Source organism: Lactuca serriola, chromosome 4 (genome assembly GCF_051521515.1).
Source record: "Lactuca serriola cultivar US96UC23 chromosome 4, Lser_US96UC23_V15, whole genome shotgun sequence".
Lineage (NCBI taxonomy): Eukaryota > Viridiplantae > Streptophyta > Magnoliopsida > Asterales > Asteraceae > Lactuca > Lactuca serriola.
In genome coordinates this window covers 397,433,554-397,448,222 of record NC_136411.1, presented here as the reverse complement: position 1 = coordinate 397,448,222, position 14,669 = coordinate 397,433,554, and the positions used below count along the sequence as shown (strand labels likewise).

At 37.8% G+C, this 14,669-nt stretch overlaps 3 protein-coding genes across 4 annotated transcripts; 2 read left to right on the top strand and 1 right to left on the bottom strand.

Moving 5' to 3' along the window:
* Positions 1-8,112: 8,112 nt before the first annotated feature.
* Positions 8,113-10,989, top strand: LOC145097976 (squamosa promoter-binding-like protein 2). Of its 2 annotated transcripts, XM_079035663.1 has the most exons (4): positions 8,114-8,743; positions 8,957-9,313; positions 9,637-9,770; positions 9,856-10,989. In XM_079035663.1, exons 2-4 carry the CDS (start codon positions 8,991-8,993, stop codon positions 10,377-10,379), a joined length of 981 nt encoding a protein of 326 aa, XP_078891789.1. In that variant the 5' UTR covers positions 8,114-8,743; positions 8,957-8,990; the 3' UTR covers positions 10,380-10,989. The 2 variants fall into 2 exon arrangements, with proteins under 2 accessions (XP_078891790.1, XP_078891789.1); XM_079035664.1 differs by having other exon boundaries at positions 8,113-9,313.
* On the top strand, positions 10,458-10,989 carry LOC145097979 (uncharacterized). The gene has a single exon (XM_079035666.1). It carries the CDS (start codon positions 10,709-10,711, stop codon positions 10,913-10,915), a length of 207 nt encoding a protein of 68 aa, XP_078891792.1. The 5' UTR covers positions 10,458-10,708; the 3' UTR covers positions 10,916-10,989.
* Positions 10,990-12,571: 1,582 nt separating this feature from the next.
* Positions 12,572-14,233, bottom strand: LOC145097977 (nuclear transport factor 2B-like). The gene is made up of 2 exons (XM_079035665.1): positions 13,808-14,233; positions 12,572-12,843 (listed from the first exon to the last, which is right to left on the bottom strand). Exons 1-2 carry the CDS (start codon positions 14,102-14,104, stop codon positions 12,769-12,771), a joined length of 372 nt encoding a protein of 123 aa, XP_078891791.1. The 5' UTR covers positions 14,105-14,233; the 3' UTR covers positions 12,572-12,768.
* Between the last annotated feature and the right edge of the window lie 436 nt (positions 14,234-14,669).

The window sequence follows — 14,669 nt, the reverse complement described above, 5'->3', positions numbered from 1 at the left end:
CTGTTCTTGAGATATGAAGATTGCCTTGGACTCGCCGAGTCCCTCCATGGATGAGTCTGATCTCCGACTCACTGAGTCCACCCATCACTCACTGGTTCCACTCGGCATAACTCATGAAGGGGTAAAACGGGGACTCGCGACTCGACTCGGCGAGTCCGAAGAACGACCCATCGAGTCGGTTGCATGCAACTACTATATAGTTGATTCTGCTCAAAACCAATGCATAAAACTTATAGATCTGGGTTCCTAAGGCTTGATTAATACGTAAAGATCCTCTCTTTACATGTACATAGACATCCATAAAGGTTTAAAGGCACTTAAAAGAGTAGATCTAGGGCTTTCATGCAAAATGGCTCCATAAAGGTGTTAGATCTAAGTTTTTGGGACTAAAACATGGCGAGATCTAAAGGCTATTCAACCCAATGTGATCTCTCTACTATAATCAAGCTAAGAAATGGATAAGAATCGTCTAAATGGGATTTCTAAAGGAGAATCAATCATAGAAAAAGAAGGGATCCGATTAATACCTCAATAAACTCTGTAGTGGATGCAAGATCTTGGATCTCCTTCTTCTCCTTTAGATCGAGCTTTCTTCTTCTCTTCAAAACTTCAAGATTCACACAAGAAATGCTCAAAATACTCAAGGAATCGTTAAGGCTTGCTAAATGACACTTTGAGTGTGAAGGAGGCGAGTTTAGGGCTCATAACATGGTTTAAATAGGGTGCAAAACCCGTGGATTTAGGGTTTCTTCCAGACTGGCGGACTCACCGAGTCCCGAATATGGACTCGTCGAGTCGCCTACTTACACGTGCTCGAAATCCCGTCCCTACTCGACGATTTGGGCTACTGACTTGTCGAGTCCCTCTTGAAAACTCGAAAAGATAAACATTTAAACAACATACCAGAATTGGGGTGTTACACATGTGGGAGAGGCCGCTCCGAAGTATAGTTTGGGTGAGACCCGTGGGCGAGGCCCGTGTACTTGTAGCAGCAGGTGGGACTTGGTTGACCCCTTAGGGTTAAGGTAGGGGATCAAGGATCCCAGATCTTCTAGATCCAGAGTGGCTAGGTTGGTAGAGCAGTTCAGGTAGTCGTAGTACCTTCAGAAGTCATTGAGAGCGACTGAGGGATTGTTCTTACGTTCGGTAAACGGTGGGGGACCGGTATTTCGGGTAATGGTAGGTCAGTTGGGACCAGGGTGGTCTCGGTTCATCTGGAAGGCGGATGAGAGTCAGCAGGACTTCAGACAGGAGTAATGATAAGGGATTTTGTGCGTAGAGTGGTGAGCTGATCAGGAGATGCTAAGTCGCTCACGAAGAGATTAAATAATCTCAAAGTAATCGATTTGACTATGTGGCGCAACTCTTGTCTGAGTCTTATCCGTTGAAGAGAGGGATCTTCAACTCAAAGGATTATTTGATTCGCATGCTGGGTGGAGCTTTTAGTATTGGAGCATCGTAAGTGAATCATTGAGTGGGTAAGGGTGTGATGGCAGGCACTAGGAGTGGTCGGGATTGCAGTTTCAGCAGAGGATTTGTCCTTGATGGGGTTAGGAAAAGTAGTTGCTTATGGCAACTCGCCTAGGGAAGGCCAATGACAACGCAGGGAAAAAGGGTGAACCCTTTGTATGTCAAGTGTAAGTGCTCAAGAAGTACCGGTAGGGTTACTGGTTGAGTAAGAGTGTTGTACTCGAAGCTATGATCTGTTTAGCTACATTTAGACTGTGAGGTGAGTTTCTCCTCACTGTACTTGTGGTTCAAAGGCACCAATGTCGGCCCACTAGGTTATGTATCCTGGTATATAGGATGATGCTATGTTGATTATATGTAGGTTGGTAGAGATATATGATTACGCGTACTTGATTGTTATATGATTATCTATTACATATGTCGACATAGTGTGGTTGGGTTGAGGTTGTACTGCTTTCTTGTGAAAGCCAGCAAACCAAGGCAATCCAGTTGGGAGATTGTGGGCCAGAGTGGCAATCAAACCGCGAGGTTGTGGGCCAGGTAATCCAACCGGGAGGTTGTGGACCCAGTATGCAATGTATGTAACAATCCAACCGAGAGGTTGTGGGCCAGGGTATTCCAACCGGGAGGTTGTGGACCCAACATGTAATATGTATATTTGTTTGGTTGTGTGTGGTACTTTGGGGGAACTCACTAAGCTCTGGCTTATAGTTTAAGTGTTATGTTTCAGGTACTTCAGATGATCGGGGCAAGGCGAAGGCTTGATCGTGCACATCCTTTGGATATTATGAGATTTGATTTGGGACACTCTGATTTATTACTTTGATATTTGGAAACTATGTTTTGTAAACAATTTATGGTTTTGGTGTGGTTTTGAAAACAAAATTTTTACCTTGATTTTTTGGATGTTACGATATCCTTGTGTGTAGCATGTTGGTATGCTGTAGTAATCTGTTAGACTGGTAGATTTGTTATGATTACATGTATTGATGGCTATTGTTTGTTTGTTTGTCGACATATTATGGTTGGTTGAGTTGAGGCTATCCTGCTTTGTGTTGTAGGTCAATATACCCGGATGGTCCAGTGTGATGTAGGCCTTGCGAGATGGTCTAGTCAAACTGTAGGCCCAAGGGAGCGGTCCAGCTACTGTAGGCCTTGTGAGGTCTGCCAGTAGACTGCAGGCTCGATAGAGCGGTCCAGGCATATTGCACGCCTTATGAGGCGATCTAGGCAGATTGTAGGATCATGTGTGCATGCATTGTATGTGTATTGTTGTGTGAGGTATATTGGAGTGTCACACCCCCAAACCAAGGATCGCGGAAACGTTCGAGGGTGGAGGACTTCATGTAGAGTATCACAACAACGAGTATAATAGTGCTCAAAGTAAATATAACCATCATAAATATAACTGAAAAAGTTACACCAAAGTATATGTTTACATGAATCGAATCAATTACATTATGAAACAAAATGAACTGTTTGACGATTTATCGTCCCATCCTCAAAACGTTGTTGGTTTCCTTTTTTCACTGAATTCCTGAGAATACAAGTAGTTTTGAAAAGTGTCAACACAAAGGTTGGTGAGTTCATAAGTTTTTGTATATAATTATGAAAAAGCTCGTCATGTAATTGTATAGTCGTTCCAGAAAAATCCGATATTTTCCTTAAAATGAATAATGTAGTCTTGTATCCAAAGACTGAAATATATGAGTAATCTTTCTTATTTACAGAAAATAATGTGTGTTTATTTCAACACAAACGCGTATGATATCAATGAAACTCTCGTATATTCTTAAGTTTGTTAATACTTTCTGTGAGCTATTATAACCATACTATGACCTAGGTGGCCTGAATACGACGTTCTTCGGGCGTCGTAGAACTGAAATGACACTTGTCACCTGTAGACCTGCAGGTCCAACTGTAGCTAGCAGCAAGGTGTGGGGTGTCAAACCCAATATAGATCTATATACAACTATCACGCTCTCCTTCCAGGAGACTCTGGTTACAATACAGGACTTATGATTTACGTGAAGAGGATATCTCACAAAGTTATTAACGAATTTACACTTAATCATAATGAAAGTTTCCTTTTTGTAATGTATGCATTTTGAAATCCATCGTAAACTATACCTATTATAGCTTGGCAAAACGAAGGTAGTAACAGTAAAGTACGTAATTTTTACTTAACATAGTTTATTTAACGTTTGTGTGTAATGGGTATACTTCAATAATAACGCTTTGTGTAATCTATGCTTTGTCTAGTAAAAATCCATTTGTTAACAGGTTTATGTCTAGATACTAACACAAGAATGTCGTATATTGCAAATATACATGAACACATAATAATATGCACCCTGCTCAACATGTTACAAGGTGTTATGAAAATTATATGATGTTAACTAAATTAGACCTTCCTGCACTGTTTTAGAAAAGCCATAGAAAAATCATACGAAGTCGAAAACTAAATCCGTAAATTCTGGGAGTTCCCAAAATGTGTCTAGTTTACTCATAATTTTTATCATAATTTTTAATGACCTCCAACTTGGGTGAAAAAGTCCATAATCACAGACTGGTCCGGATTGGTGCTTGGAATGATAGGCAGTTTTGTAAAAATCACCATAAATTGTAGAAAAATCGTATGAGGATGTGCAAGTAGTCATTTTAAAGCTAAGAAGTGGAACTACATGCACCTAAAACAGTTTTGAAAACTAAAATGTTTAAGGTGTCCAAAACAGTCCGTGAATGGAGTCTAACTTTTCTGATGAAAGCTGTTAGAAGAATTTAAATATGTTCTTGATGTTTTGACTTGTATTCCCCCCCTAAAAACTTGAGAAAAACATGAAAATGTAGGGGTATGAACTCACCTTGTGTGATTTCAGTGGATAAGTGTTGAAGAAGAGAAGTGTTCAACCCAAGAACACTAGAAGAATCGCTTGAAGATTCGAAGCTCTAACACAAATTTAATGGAGTTTGTGTAAGATACTCATGATTTGAGTGGAAATAATTGAGATAATCTTAAAGGAAATGGATTATGCTTACCAAAGGTGGAGGAAACTCTCCATATCAGCCCTTGAATCTCGGATTTCTAGAGAGAGAAAGTGAGAGAGAAAGGAGTTTGATCTTCTTGTGAAATGAGAACAAATGAGAGAAAAGTGAGGAGAGAGGATGAATATCCAGCTCTCAAAACATGGAGATGGCTTGTGAGGAAGGTAAAAGTACAAGGAAGTGACAAGGTATGGTGGGGAGGAGTGTGGGTTAATCATGGAGTGGGTATGGGGTTGCTTGTGTCATAAAATAAGGTAAAGTCAACACTCTACCTTTGTACTTTACCTAACCTTATTTGGATAAGATTTTACCCTTAAAATGTGATTAAATCATTAATTTAGGGGTCTTATAATTAAAAATAAAGTTTTGGGTGAAAATCCTATGTTAAAATAATTAAAAATGGGTTTAAAACGCAAAAATATGCAAAAATGGGCGAAATCCGAGTTGCCCAGCGAGACCCTTCGGATCTCGGCCGAGGCTCGGTTCTCTGGGCCGAAGTTCGGTCGGATGGTGCCTGGTTCGGACGCGCTAGGCTGAGTCAGAAGGCGGGAGGCGAAAGCGAAGCTCGGTCCGAGGAGTAGCTGTCCGCAGCGAAGGCGAGAAGTGCAGGTGGGGTTCGGTCCGAGGTCTGGCTAGAACCAAAGGTACTGTTGTGAACAATACTTTCGGTTCGGATTTTTCCTTCTATGCTGGTTCGGTTCGGACCTTCCTTTAGTGCTGGGTTCGGTTCGGATGAACAGTAACTTCAGTTCAGCTCATGAACAGTACTTTCGGTTCGGACCCTCATGAATAGTGCTTTCGGTTCGGTTCATGAATAGTACTTTCGGTTCGGAGGGTTCGTTTCCTTAAGTCCGTTTTTCGCGTAGACTTCCGTTCTTGGGCTATTTTTCGCCAAATTCGAGGGTCGGGATGCCCCGAGTGATTATAGAAAGTCGGGGAGAGATTTCGAGAGAGATTTGAGAGAGATTCCACATACTCAGAGAGATTTGGGAGAGATCCGACATACTTGGGGAGATTTGGGAGAGATTTGACATACTTGGAGAGATTTCACATACAGAGAGATATTTGGGAGAGATTTCACATACTTAGGGAGATTTGGGAGAGATTTGACATACTTGGAGAGATTTCACATACTTAGGGAGATTTGGGAGAGATTTCACATACAGAGAGATATTTGGGAGAGATTTCACATACTTGGAGAGATTTCACATTCAGAGAGATATTTGGGAGAGATTTCACATACAGAGAGATACTTGGGAGAGATTTCACATACTTAGGGAGATTTGGGAGAGGTTTGACATACTTGGAGAGATTTCACATTCAGAGAGATATTTGGGAGAGATTTCACATACTTAGGGAGACTTGGGAGAGATTTCACATACTTAGAGATATGTGGGAGAGGTTTCACATACTTAGAGATATGTGGGAGAGGTTTCACATACTTAGAGATATGTGGGAGAGGTTTCACATACTTAGAGATATGTAGGAGAGGTTTCACATACTTAGAGATACGTGGGAGAGGTTTCACATACTTAGAGATATGTGGGAGAGGTTTCACATACTTAGAGATATGTGGGAGAGGTTTCACATACTTAGAGATATGTGGGAGAGGTTTCATTGGTGACCTTTTTGAGTGTCCGGCTACGCACTACAAGGCCCTTAAACCCCGTTAAGCCTTGATTAGGGATCTTGCATACTCCCGATGAGTATGTAACATTGTTGTATCGGTTTGGCTTTCTACGTACCACCGTTTTAGGTTAAGGAGATTTAGGTGAACGCACTTTTCGATTTATGATCTCTCATTAGAATAGAGAGTTGTTTAGAAGTTACATAACGTAAACTCTAGTTCTCACAGCGAATTGGGTTGACCGGTTTGACTTGTTGACTTTAGTTGACTTTGACTTGACCGAAAATTGACGGTTGTCACATGGAGGAACTCACTAAGCTATGGCTTACAGTTGTGGATTTAAATATTATAAGGTACTTCAGATGATCAGGCAAGGCAAATGTGTGACTGTACATATCCTCCTTCTGATTTATGTTTTGAGAGATGATATTGATACTTTGATTTCTATGATTTTGTTTTGGAAACAATGTTCGATTATTCTATGGACTTTATGAAAATGTATTTTGGAAATGAAAATTTTACCGTGGTTTTTGGGATGTTACACAAATTGCAAGAGAATTATGAGTTTGTCAGAGAAGAAGAGAGTTGAGAAGGGTGTGGTACGACTCAAGAGAAGAGTTGTATCTATGCTTGATAATTAGGGTTTCCTTCCTCTAAATTAGTTAAGTGAATCACATAATTAATGGCCTTTTCAATGGTTTCGAAACTAGTGAGATTTGTCGATTTTACCACAATCACCCATTAGAATTTAGATTTTCCATAATGATACTAATTCAAATTTTCGAAGACCGCTAAGGGCTCTTCCCTAGGACCTAGCAAGGGGTCACGACCATCTTGACCCCACCATTTTGTCGTACCGACTTATAAGTCGATCTTATATATATGTGCACTTTGTTCTCACCAAACATATAATATAGAGTACAAATCATAAGCCCCTTAGCTAACATATTAGCTCAAATTACACAAAATGTCTTGTGACACTAAGATCACCAACAACTTATTTACTTAAAATAACTATAAAATAACTATAAGCCAACCAAAACATTTTTTAAATGGTTTATCACTTATAGCTTCTTGACATATAAATTAATCCAAAACATTTTTTAAAAATATTTTTATCACCACATAAGCTAATAAACATTTTTATCAAAAAAAATGTCTAATGAATTTGAATAAGCACTCCTATAGTTGTAAATGAAGTTGTAAATGAACTGAACGTTCGACGAACTATTCAGTGAGAAGTTCGTTTATGTTTGTTTATTTAATAAATAAACGAACATGATCACAAATTCTCGTTCATTTAGTTAAACGAATGAACTTGAACAATGGTCTCGTTCGTTCATTTATGTTCGTAAACGTTCGTTTACGTTTTGTTTATGTTCGTTCGTTTAAGTTTATTTACGTTCATATATGTTCAATTGTTTATTATTACATTACTATATTATATGTTCCTTATATTAATATATGTTCAATTGTGTTTGTTTATCTTTGTTCGGTTATGTTCGTTTAGCATGCTCACGAACATAAACAATGTAACTTGTTAAACGAACGAACATAAATAGGAAAAATTGTCAGGTTATCTGTTGGTGTCGGTACGTTTGTTCGGCCAATTTAAACGAACAAACATGAACAAGCCATTGTCCGTGTTAGTTTAGTCATTTACAGCCGTAAGCACTCCGAAACACTCTTAATTATATAAAAAACTTAAAACCAAACCCTATTCATATTAGGACGAAAGAATATTTAAAATTTTATTATTCTATTGGGATGAAGTAATATGAGCATTTGATTCAAACAATACTCTTATTGTTATGTTTATGGCCATGGATTCGTACCTAGGAATAGGATGATATTCTTGTGTTTATTAAAGAGAGGTAAAATCGTATTTTGATACGATCTTTTTATTTATTGCTTTCTTATTGATGTTGTTGACCTTGACAAGGACAAGGAGAAGGAAAGCGGAGCTGAATTGAGATGGAGTGCGATGGGAGAGAGATGAGTTTTGTTTTTTTGTCACTTCTCAAATTAAATACTTTAGTTAAAACATGATAAATTATTACCAATTTTAAACATGATCAAGCTGAAATCAGAAATCCATAAAAGTGTGATAAAAGAAGGTATTACGAAGAATGGAGTTGGTCTTTTGTTGAAAAAGACGACGAAAGCCCTCGCCTTTCTTCCTCAACCCCAATTTTTCACTTCAAGCCTCCGTCTGTGTGTGTATATGTGTTTGATAAATGATAATCATTAACATCAACATCATCTTCAACTGCTCCCGGTTTTGAATTGAAAATCCTGAGCGCAGGGGACCATTTGGGAGGCAGAAAACTACATAGCAAATCTCTCTTTCTGAACTGGTCCTCCTTTAACTTCCAGTTGCCTTTATCTGCATGTGTGCCATTAAAAATTATATCTATGTAATTGTAATGTAACTCCATCTCAATCAGTCACGACTCATCATTGGCTTCTTCTCCTTCTCCCTCTCTCTTGGCTTGATTAAAATACTGGTTTATATATATGTTGGAGTTGGAAATCAATGTCAGGTGGTGTTGGTGAAATTAGCAAATTTCAAGGAAGAATCAACTTTCTCCCTTCGTTTTTGTAAGTTCTGTATACCTCTCTCACCTTTTTGCAATTTTGATTCTTATGAGTGGCTCCCATGTTCTCTGTGTTCGTTTTCACTTTTTCCAGCTTTTCTGATACACTCGTGGGCGTGGCTACCATGTGATCGTCATATATATATTAGATTCCTCAAAATTGTCAAATTATGATCTGATATAAGATGAAGCTATTTCATGTGCTGTGCTTTTTCAGTTTCAGGTGGTTATAAGTTGAAGTTTTAGGGATTATGGATTGGGTTTTGAAAGCATCGTCGTACTTGAGTGAACTGGAGAGAGATGAGTTTGATGTGCTGCAGCAGGTGATGGAAAATAATCAAAATATGGAGGCTGAGGCTTTCTCTGTGGACTCTGGTATAACATTGGGTTCAAGTTCAACCACTTCCAAGAAGCCACGTGGGGATGGTGTGTCATGTTTGGTGGATGGATGCACAGCGGACCTCAGTAGATGCAGAGACTATCATCGGCGGCATAGGGTTTGTGAAGCTCATTCCAAGACACCACTTGTGGCCATAGCTGGCAAACACCAAAGGTTTTGCCAGCAGTGCAGTAGGTACTCCATAACCCTTTTATTTGCCTCCACAGTTTATGCAATGCTTTCTGTTTCCATACATATTTATTTATGCCAGGGGTAGTTTTATTTATTTATTATTATTTTTTTTTTCAATTTAAGGAGCTTAATGGGTTAAGCATTTAATCTGGACAACTATCTTAATGACCTGGCTTAATGGGTTAAAGCCAAAAAATCATTTAACAAAAAAACATTTTGGTTACCCATACAAGACTTAATAGGGAAAAAAAAACAAGCCCTTAGTTTAGTGTGTATATGTAGAGAAACAAGGAGAGTGATTGATGAGTTAAAGGTGCATTTGATAGATTCCATTCAGTTGGGGAATTTGATGAAGTGAAGCGGAGTTGTAGGAAGCGTCTTGATGGTCACAACAGGCGTAGGAGGAAACCAAGGGGGATACAATCATCCATGTATGACACCTTTTTCACCAATTATCCAGGTTTGTGAATCACAATTCAGATTTAAACACAAACATAAATTTACTGAATTATTATTGCTGTAAATTACATTACATTTGATTACAGGTACAAAACTGGTGCGGTTTGGTGGTTCACCAGCATACACAACTTGTAGCAGTCCCATGAGAATGAGATGGCCCTGGTCCAGGCCCACCGATAAAGAAAAGTTAAACAAGCAAAACATAGTCACACCATCATCGTCATTGTCGTCATCATCATCGTCCTCAAGGGAGAAAAAGTTCCCATTCCTTTTGGGCACCCCTGACTCTGATGCATCGGTAGGACAAACATTGTTTGAACCCAAGCCCAAACCCAATGCTAATGGTGCTCTCTCTCTTCTGTCAAATAACACCGCCCCAAACCCAAACTACTTCACTATTCCACATCTTCCCTTACCAAATTATGTAACAGGACTGAATAGCAGCGGTTACAATAATAATAATAATAATAATAATAATAATAATAATAATAATAATAATAATAATAATAATAATAATAATCATTTAATTGGGATGATTCACTTTCGGACCGAAGGATTCTCTCTGGAAAACCAAGCACCACAAGTCCTCTCGTTTTCTTGTGAGGATTAAACTTGTACATCTAATGAAATCCGTTTTCCCGTTTATCAATCATATTTGTTTGTTGTTCCCAAATGTTTATTACTGAATTAAAGAAAGAAAAAGGCAGCTTTTGTCCCCTAATTGATGCGATTGATAGATAAAGCCTTGTTACCTTTTCCTACCACCACCACCACCATAAAACACGCACAAAAAGTGGCTGGATGCTTTTTCTTTCTTCTTTACCTTTATCAGATTCACATTCCATTTCTACCCCTGCCCCATCTATCAAATGGCATCTTCTTCTTAGTTTCTTCTCGTATTCTTGTTTTGTTGTTGATTTGAGACAATTATAAATCATTATGCATGACTGGGCGGCTCCTATTGTAGCTGCAGCTCTGTTTGCGTTTCTAGCGCCAGGGCTGGTGTTTCAGATGCCTGGGAATGAATCGCCAATTGGTTTCATGAACATGAAGACGAGTGTAATCTCCATGTTACTTCATGCAGTGCTCTATGGTTTGTTTCTTATTCTGCTTCTTGTCATACTAGACATACATATTTATGCTTAGCAAGCACCACTTACTGCTATTGTATTGTATTCTTCATTCAGCTTATTAATAACAACTCTTGTAATTTCTCTTTCTCTTTGCAACTTTTATATCAACCCATATTCCCCTTTCCTTTTTGTGTATTTTCTTGCTATGCTAAGGAACAACAAACTCCAGTCGTAGATAACTTTAAGATCTCCAGAAACAAAAAAAAAAAAAAAAAATGTTTGAATAGATACATTTTTTTTACCATATATATATTAGAGAGTATAGAAAATATGTTCCAGTAACAGTTGCTGAAAAAGGAAGAGGATTGTGAGATTGTGATTCAGAATTGTTAAAAATGTTGCAATTATTTTTGCAGTATCGACATCCGTCCTTTCTACAGTGAATAATGGTGAGTCGGTAGCAAGTAGCAACTTGTAACTACTAACTAATGGTGTGCAAAATTGATAACTAAAAAACCACAACTATTCTGAATAACAGAGTCTTAGGTTGGTTTGCCTTTTTTGTAAAAAAGTAAAAACCATAAACAAAGTTGTTAATTTTATGTATAAATTTAATTCAATAGGTATTTAATCATAAATTAAAATAATGAATATGGCTTTAAACTTTCCACCAAAAATTAAAATAATAAACATGTTTCTCAGTTTATGTCTTGCATTATTTTCAAGTATCTTTGGTAAATCTTTTTAATTTGATAAAATCACCATATTTCATGGAAAGAAACATAATTTGATTTCATAAATTCAAAATCCAGATATTTTATAATCGTTTTTTGTTATAGTCAGTTGGAAACCAACACCACAGTGATTAGTGTTTGCTGGAAGCATCAAATGAATTATTGAAGGTTGTATAAGTAGTAAAATAATATTTTGGTTTTGGATCCCAATATTTATCACGAATATGACGGGCAAATAGAAATTTGTTGGGAGATAAACCAAAGTAAACAACATGACATGTTTTGAGTTTTGACAATGAAACGTCCTTATTGTCTAAATTGATGCATATAGTCGGTATGCTCAATCTTTGAGAACTGAAAGAGCCCAAAGATACTTGTGAAACTTGACAGTTTTGGACAGTAGCTACTACCCATGACATGACATGACATCATTCCAACCAGTAGTTGTTGAAGTTGTGATCCCCAACCCCATACACTAGTTGTTGATCTGCCCCTTGACACCCCCCCTTCGTCTATTCAGGATTAAACTACCTCATACATGTGTACATACACTCTGCACGCGTACTTAAACATAACCAAATAATCCCACTCAATTACAACTACGACACACATCATGAAATTTTTACCAATCTTTGTTCTATTTCATTTTCTTAACCCAGCATGTGTAAATACTCAATCCATCCTCCGTGTTTTGATCCTTCAATGCAGATTTATAGTTTAAACAAAGTCAAGATCATGCTTGCTTACCAGCCTACCACAACACAAATGTCATCAGTTGATTCAAACTTAGTCCTGATACCAACTACTAGTAGTAGTAGTAGTGATTAATAAAGATTAAATATCATCCGCCCTATATGTATATCATGGATATCATTCTATCTACTGTGCTCCAACTATTGAATATGAAACAACAAAAAAGCAAACACTGTGTTTTTGAGACTAGTAGTGTGTGCTTACTTTCAACAACATTTAACAAGTAGCCAAGCCAAGCCATATACAACCAAACAAATTCATCAAATTACAGTTATCAAATAGGCAAGAGTCATAAAACACAAGTTTCTTTCGGATGGTTCAATGATATCTTAAAACACCAAAAAGTAAATAACCACATTCTGGAATTGGTCCCAACTGAGCACCACCACCTTTAGTTGTAGTTGTAGACATACAGACCCAAATCAAATCAAACCAAACCTCAAGCATAGTTCAAGCGGAATATGTCATTGTACACATAAAAGCTTCCTTGTGCTGTTGGCATCAAATGGAACATCTGCACACACACATACACAACCCTCAAAAACATTAACAAACAACTTGTAAAACTCTATTCCCTTCTCTCTATGTATATCGTCATCAGCTATGAGAGCCTATGACTCTCAAATTTATAAAAGATATATATTCTTATATTCTACAAGAAGCTCCACGATAACTATGTAAGATATCGGATCTCAAGATTACACATGGAACTACCTATTATGGCTATCTCATTCTCCCAAAACTACAACATTTCACATATCTAGATATGCAACAATTAGATGCATTTGCAGACTCAGAATTTTCTTTTTTGGCTACGTTTTAGAGCTGAAACCCATCTTGGGCTCTTCCAACAACACATAACAGCAAGTCTATGATTTTTGTAATAATTACATCAAGATCAAGTTTGATGAGACAACTGTACAGTGTTGATGACAAGTAATAGAAGATGGCAATAATTCAGTTGTAAAATGTATATAAATTTGAAAAAACAACTCTAGTGCAGAAAATAATAGGTGAACCACTACTTTTCGGATGGAAGGTAAAGAGTTCCAATGACAAGTAATAGGATTCGGTCTTATCGTGTGCAAATGACAATCGACATGCAATATGAGTGTTCCCGTTACAACTGTAAACTAGTGCCCAATTTTATGAGCAGAGGTGCACTCATTTCGTAATGGAATTCTAAGCTACTACTACTGATACACGCAGACGAGCAGGAGCATTCTTTAGGACGATCAATTATCAATTCCATACGCGAAGGAGCAGTGAGCAGTCTCTATGAAACTTTAAGCGATACTAGTCGTATGCTAGAACATTAAATCCAGAATTTTCTGATTACTTAATTAACGTTTGAAAGTTTGATTAGAGTATCTGATGATCTAAATCTGAACATCAATTATGCATAGAAAGCAAATAATCAGATCCAGAATTAGGGGAAAGGATACATAATTGAAAGGATAAGGTGGTTGATGAAAGACCTGACTGAACTTAAGAGCGTGTTGCTCTCCGGCAAGTTGGAGATTGCCGCTGACAAAGACGAGCATACCGCCGGCAGGTCCAGAAGGCTGGCAATCGACGGTGGTGATGGTATGTTTGCACTGCTGGAAAGGGAGAGATGTGAGCTTGTTAACGATGTTCTGAGAGCCTTGGATCTTCTGACCTTCAAAAGTCAACATGGAAGTCTCTTGGTAAAGGTTAGCTAAACCAGCGCGACTGGTATCGAAGGTGGAGTAGTAATGCTCCACGAATGCTTTCGACAAAGCGTCTGGATCCATTTGTTTCTCCGCCTTCACCCTTCGCTACCTTCCGCTCTCACTGTTGGAACGCCTCTTCCTCTCTCTCTCTCTCTCACACACACACTCTCTCTCTCTCTACTTGGCTGACAAAATAAGCTAACCCGAGGCTGGTTGGTTGTGGGACCTCTTTATACACCCCTCTTTGCTCTTGATACGATTTTCATTTTTCACTTCTTTACTTTTTTTTTTTTTTTCTTATTGCAACACCCAACAGATTTTAGTAATTTAAAATGTTGAAGTACTCACTGTTAGCGTTATCCGATCGATTCAAGTATATTATATTATTATTATTAGCATAAGTTCGTAGAATAACACATTTTTCTTAACGAGAAAATAAGAGAATATATATATATATATATATATATATATATATATATATATATATATATATATATATATATATATTGGTGTTTTCAGTACTACGTACCCAATACTACCTTCTACATCAACATGTAGTCACCCCAAGTCCTCCTCCTAGGATCTCAGTTCACAAGTACTCTAACTCTCACGAATAACAAACTACCCTCTTAGTAGATCTCTCATA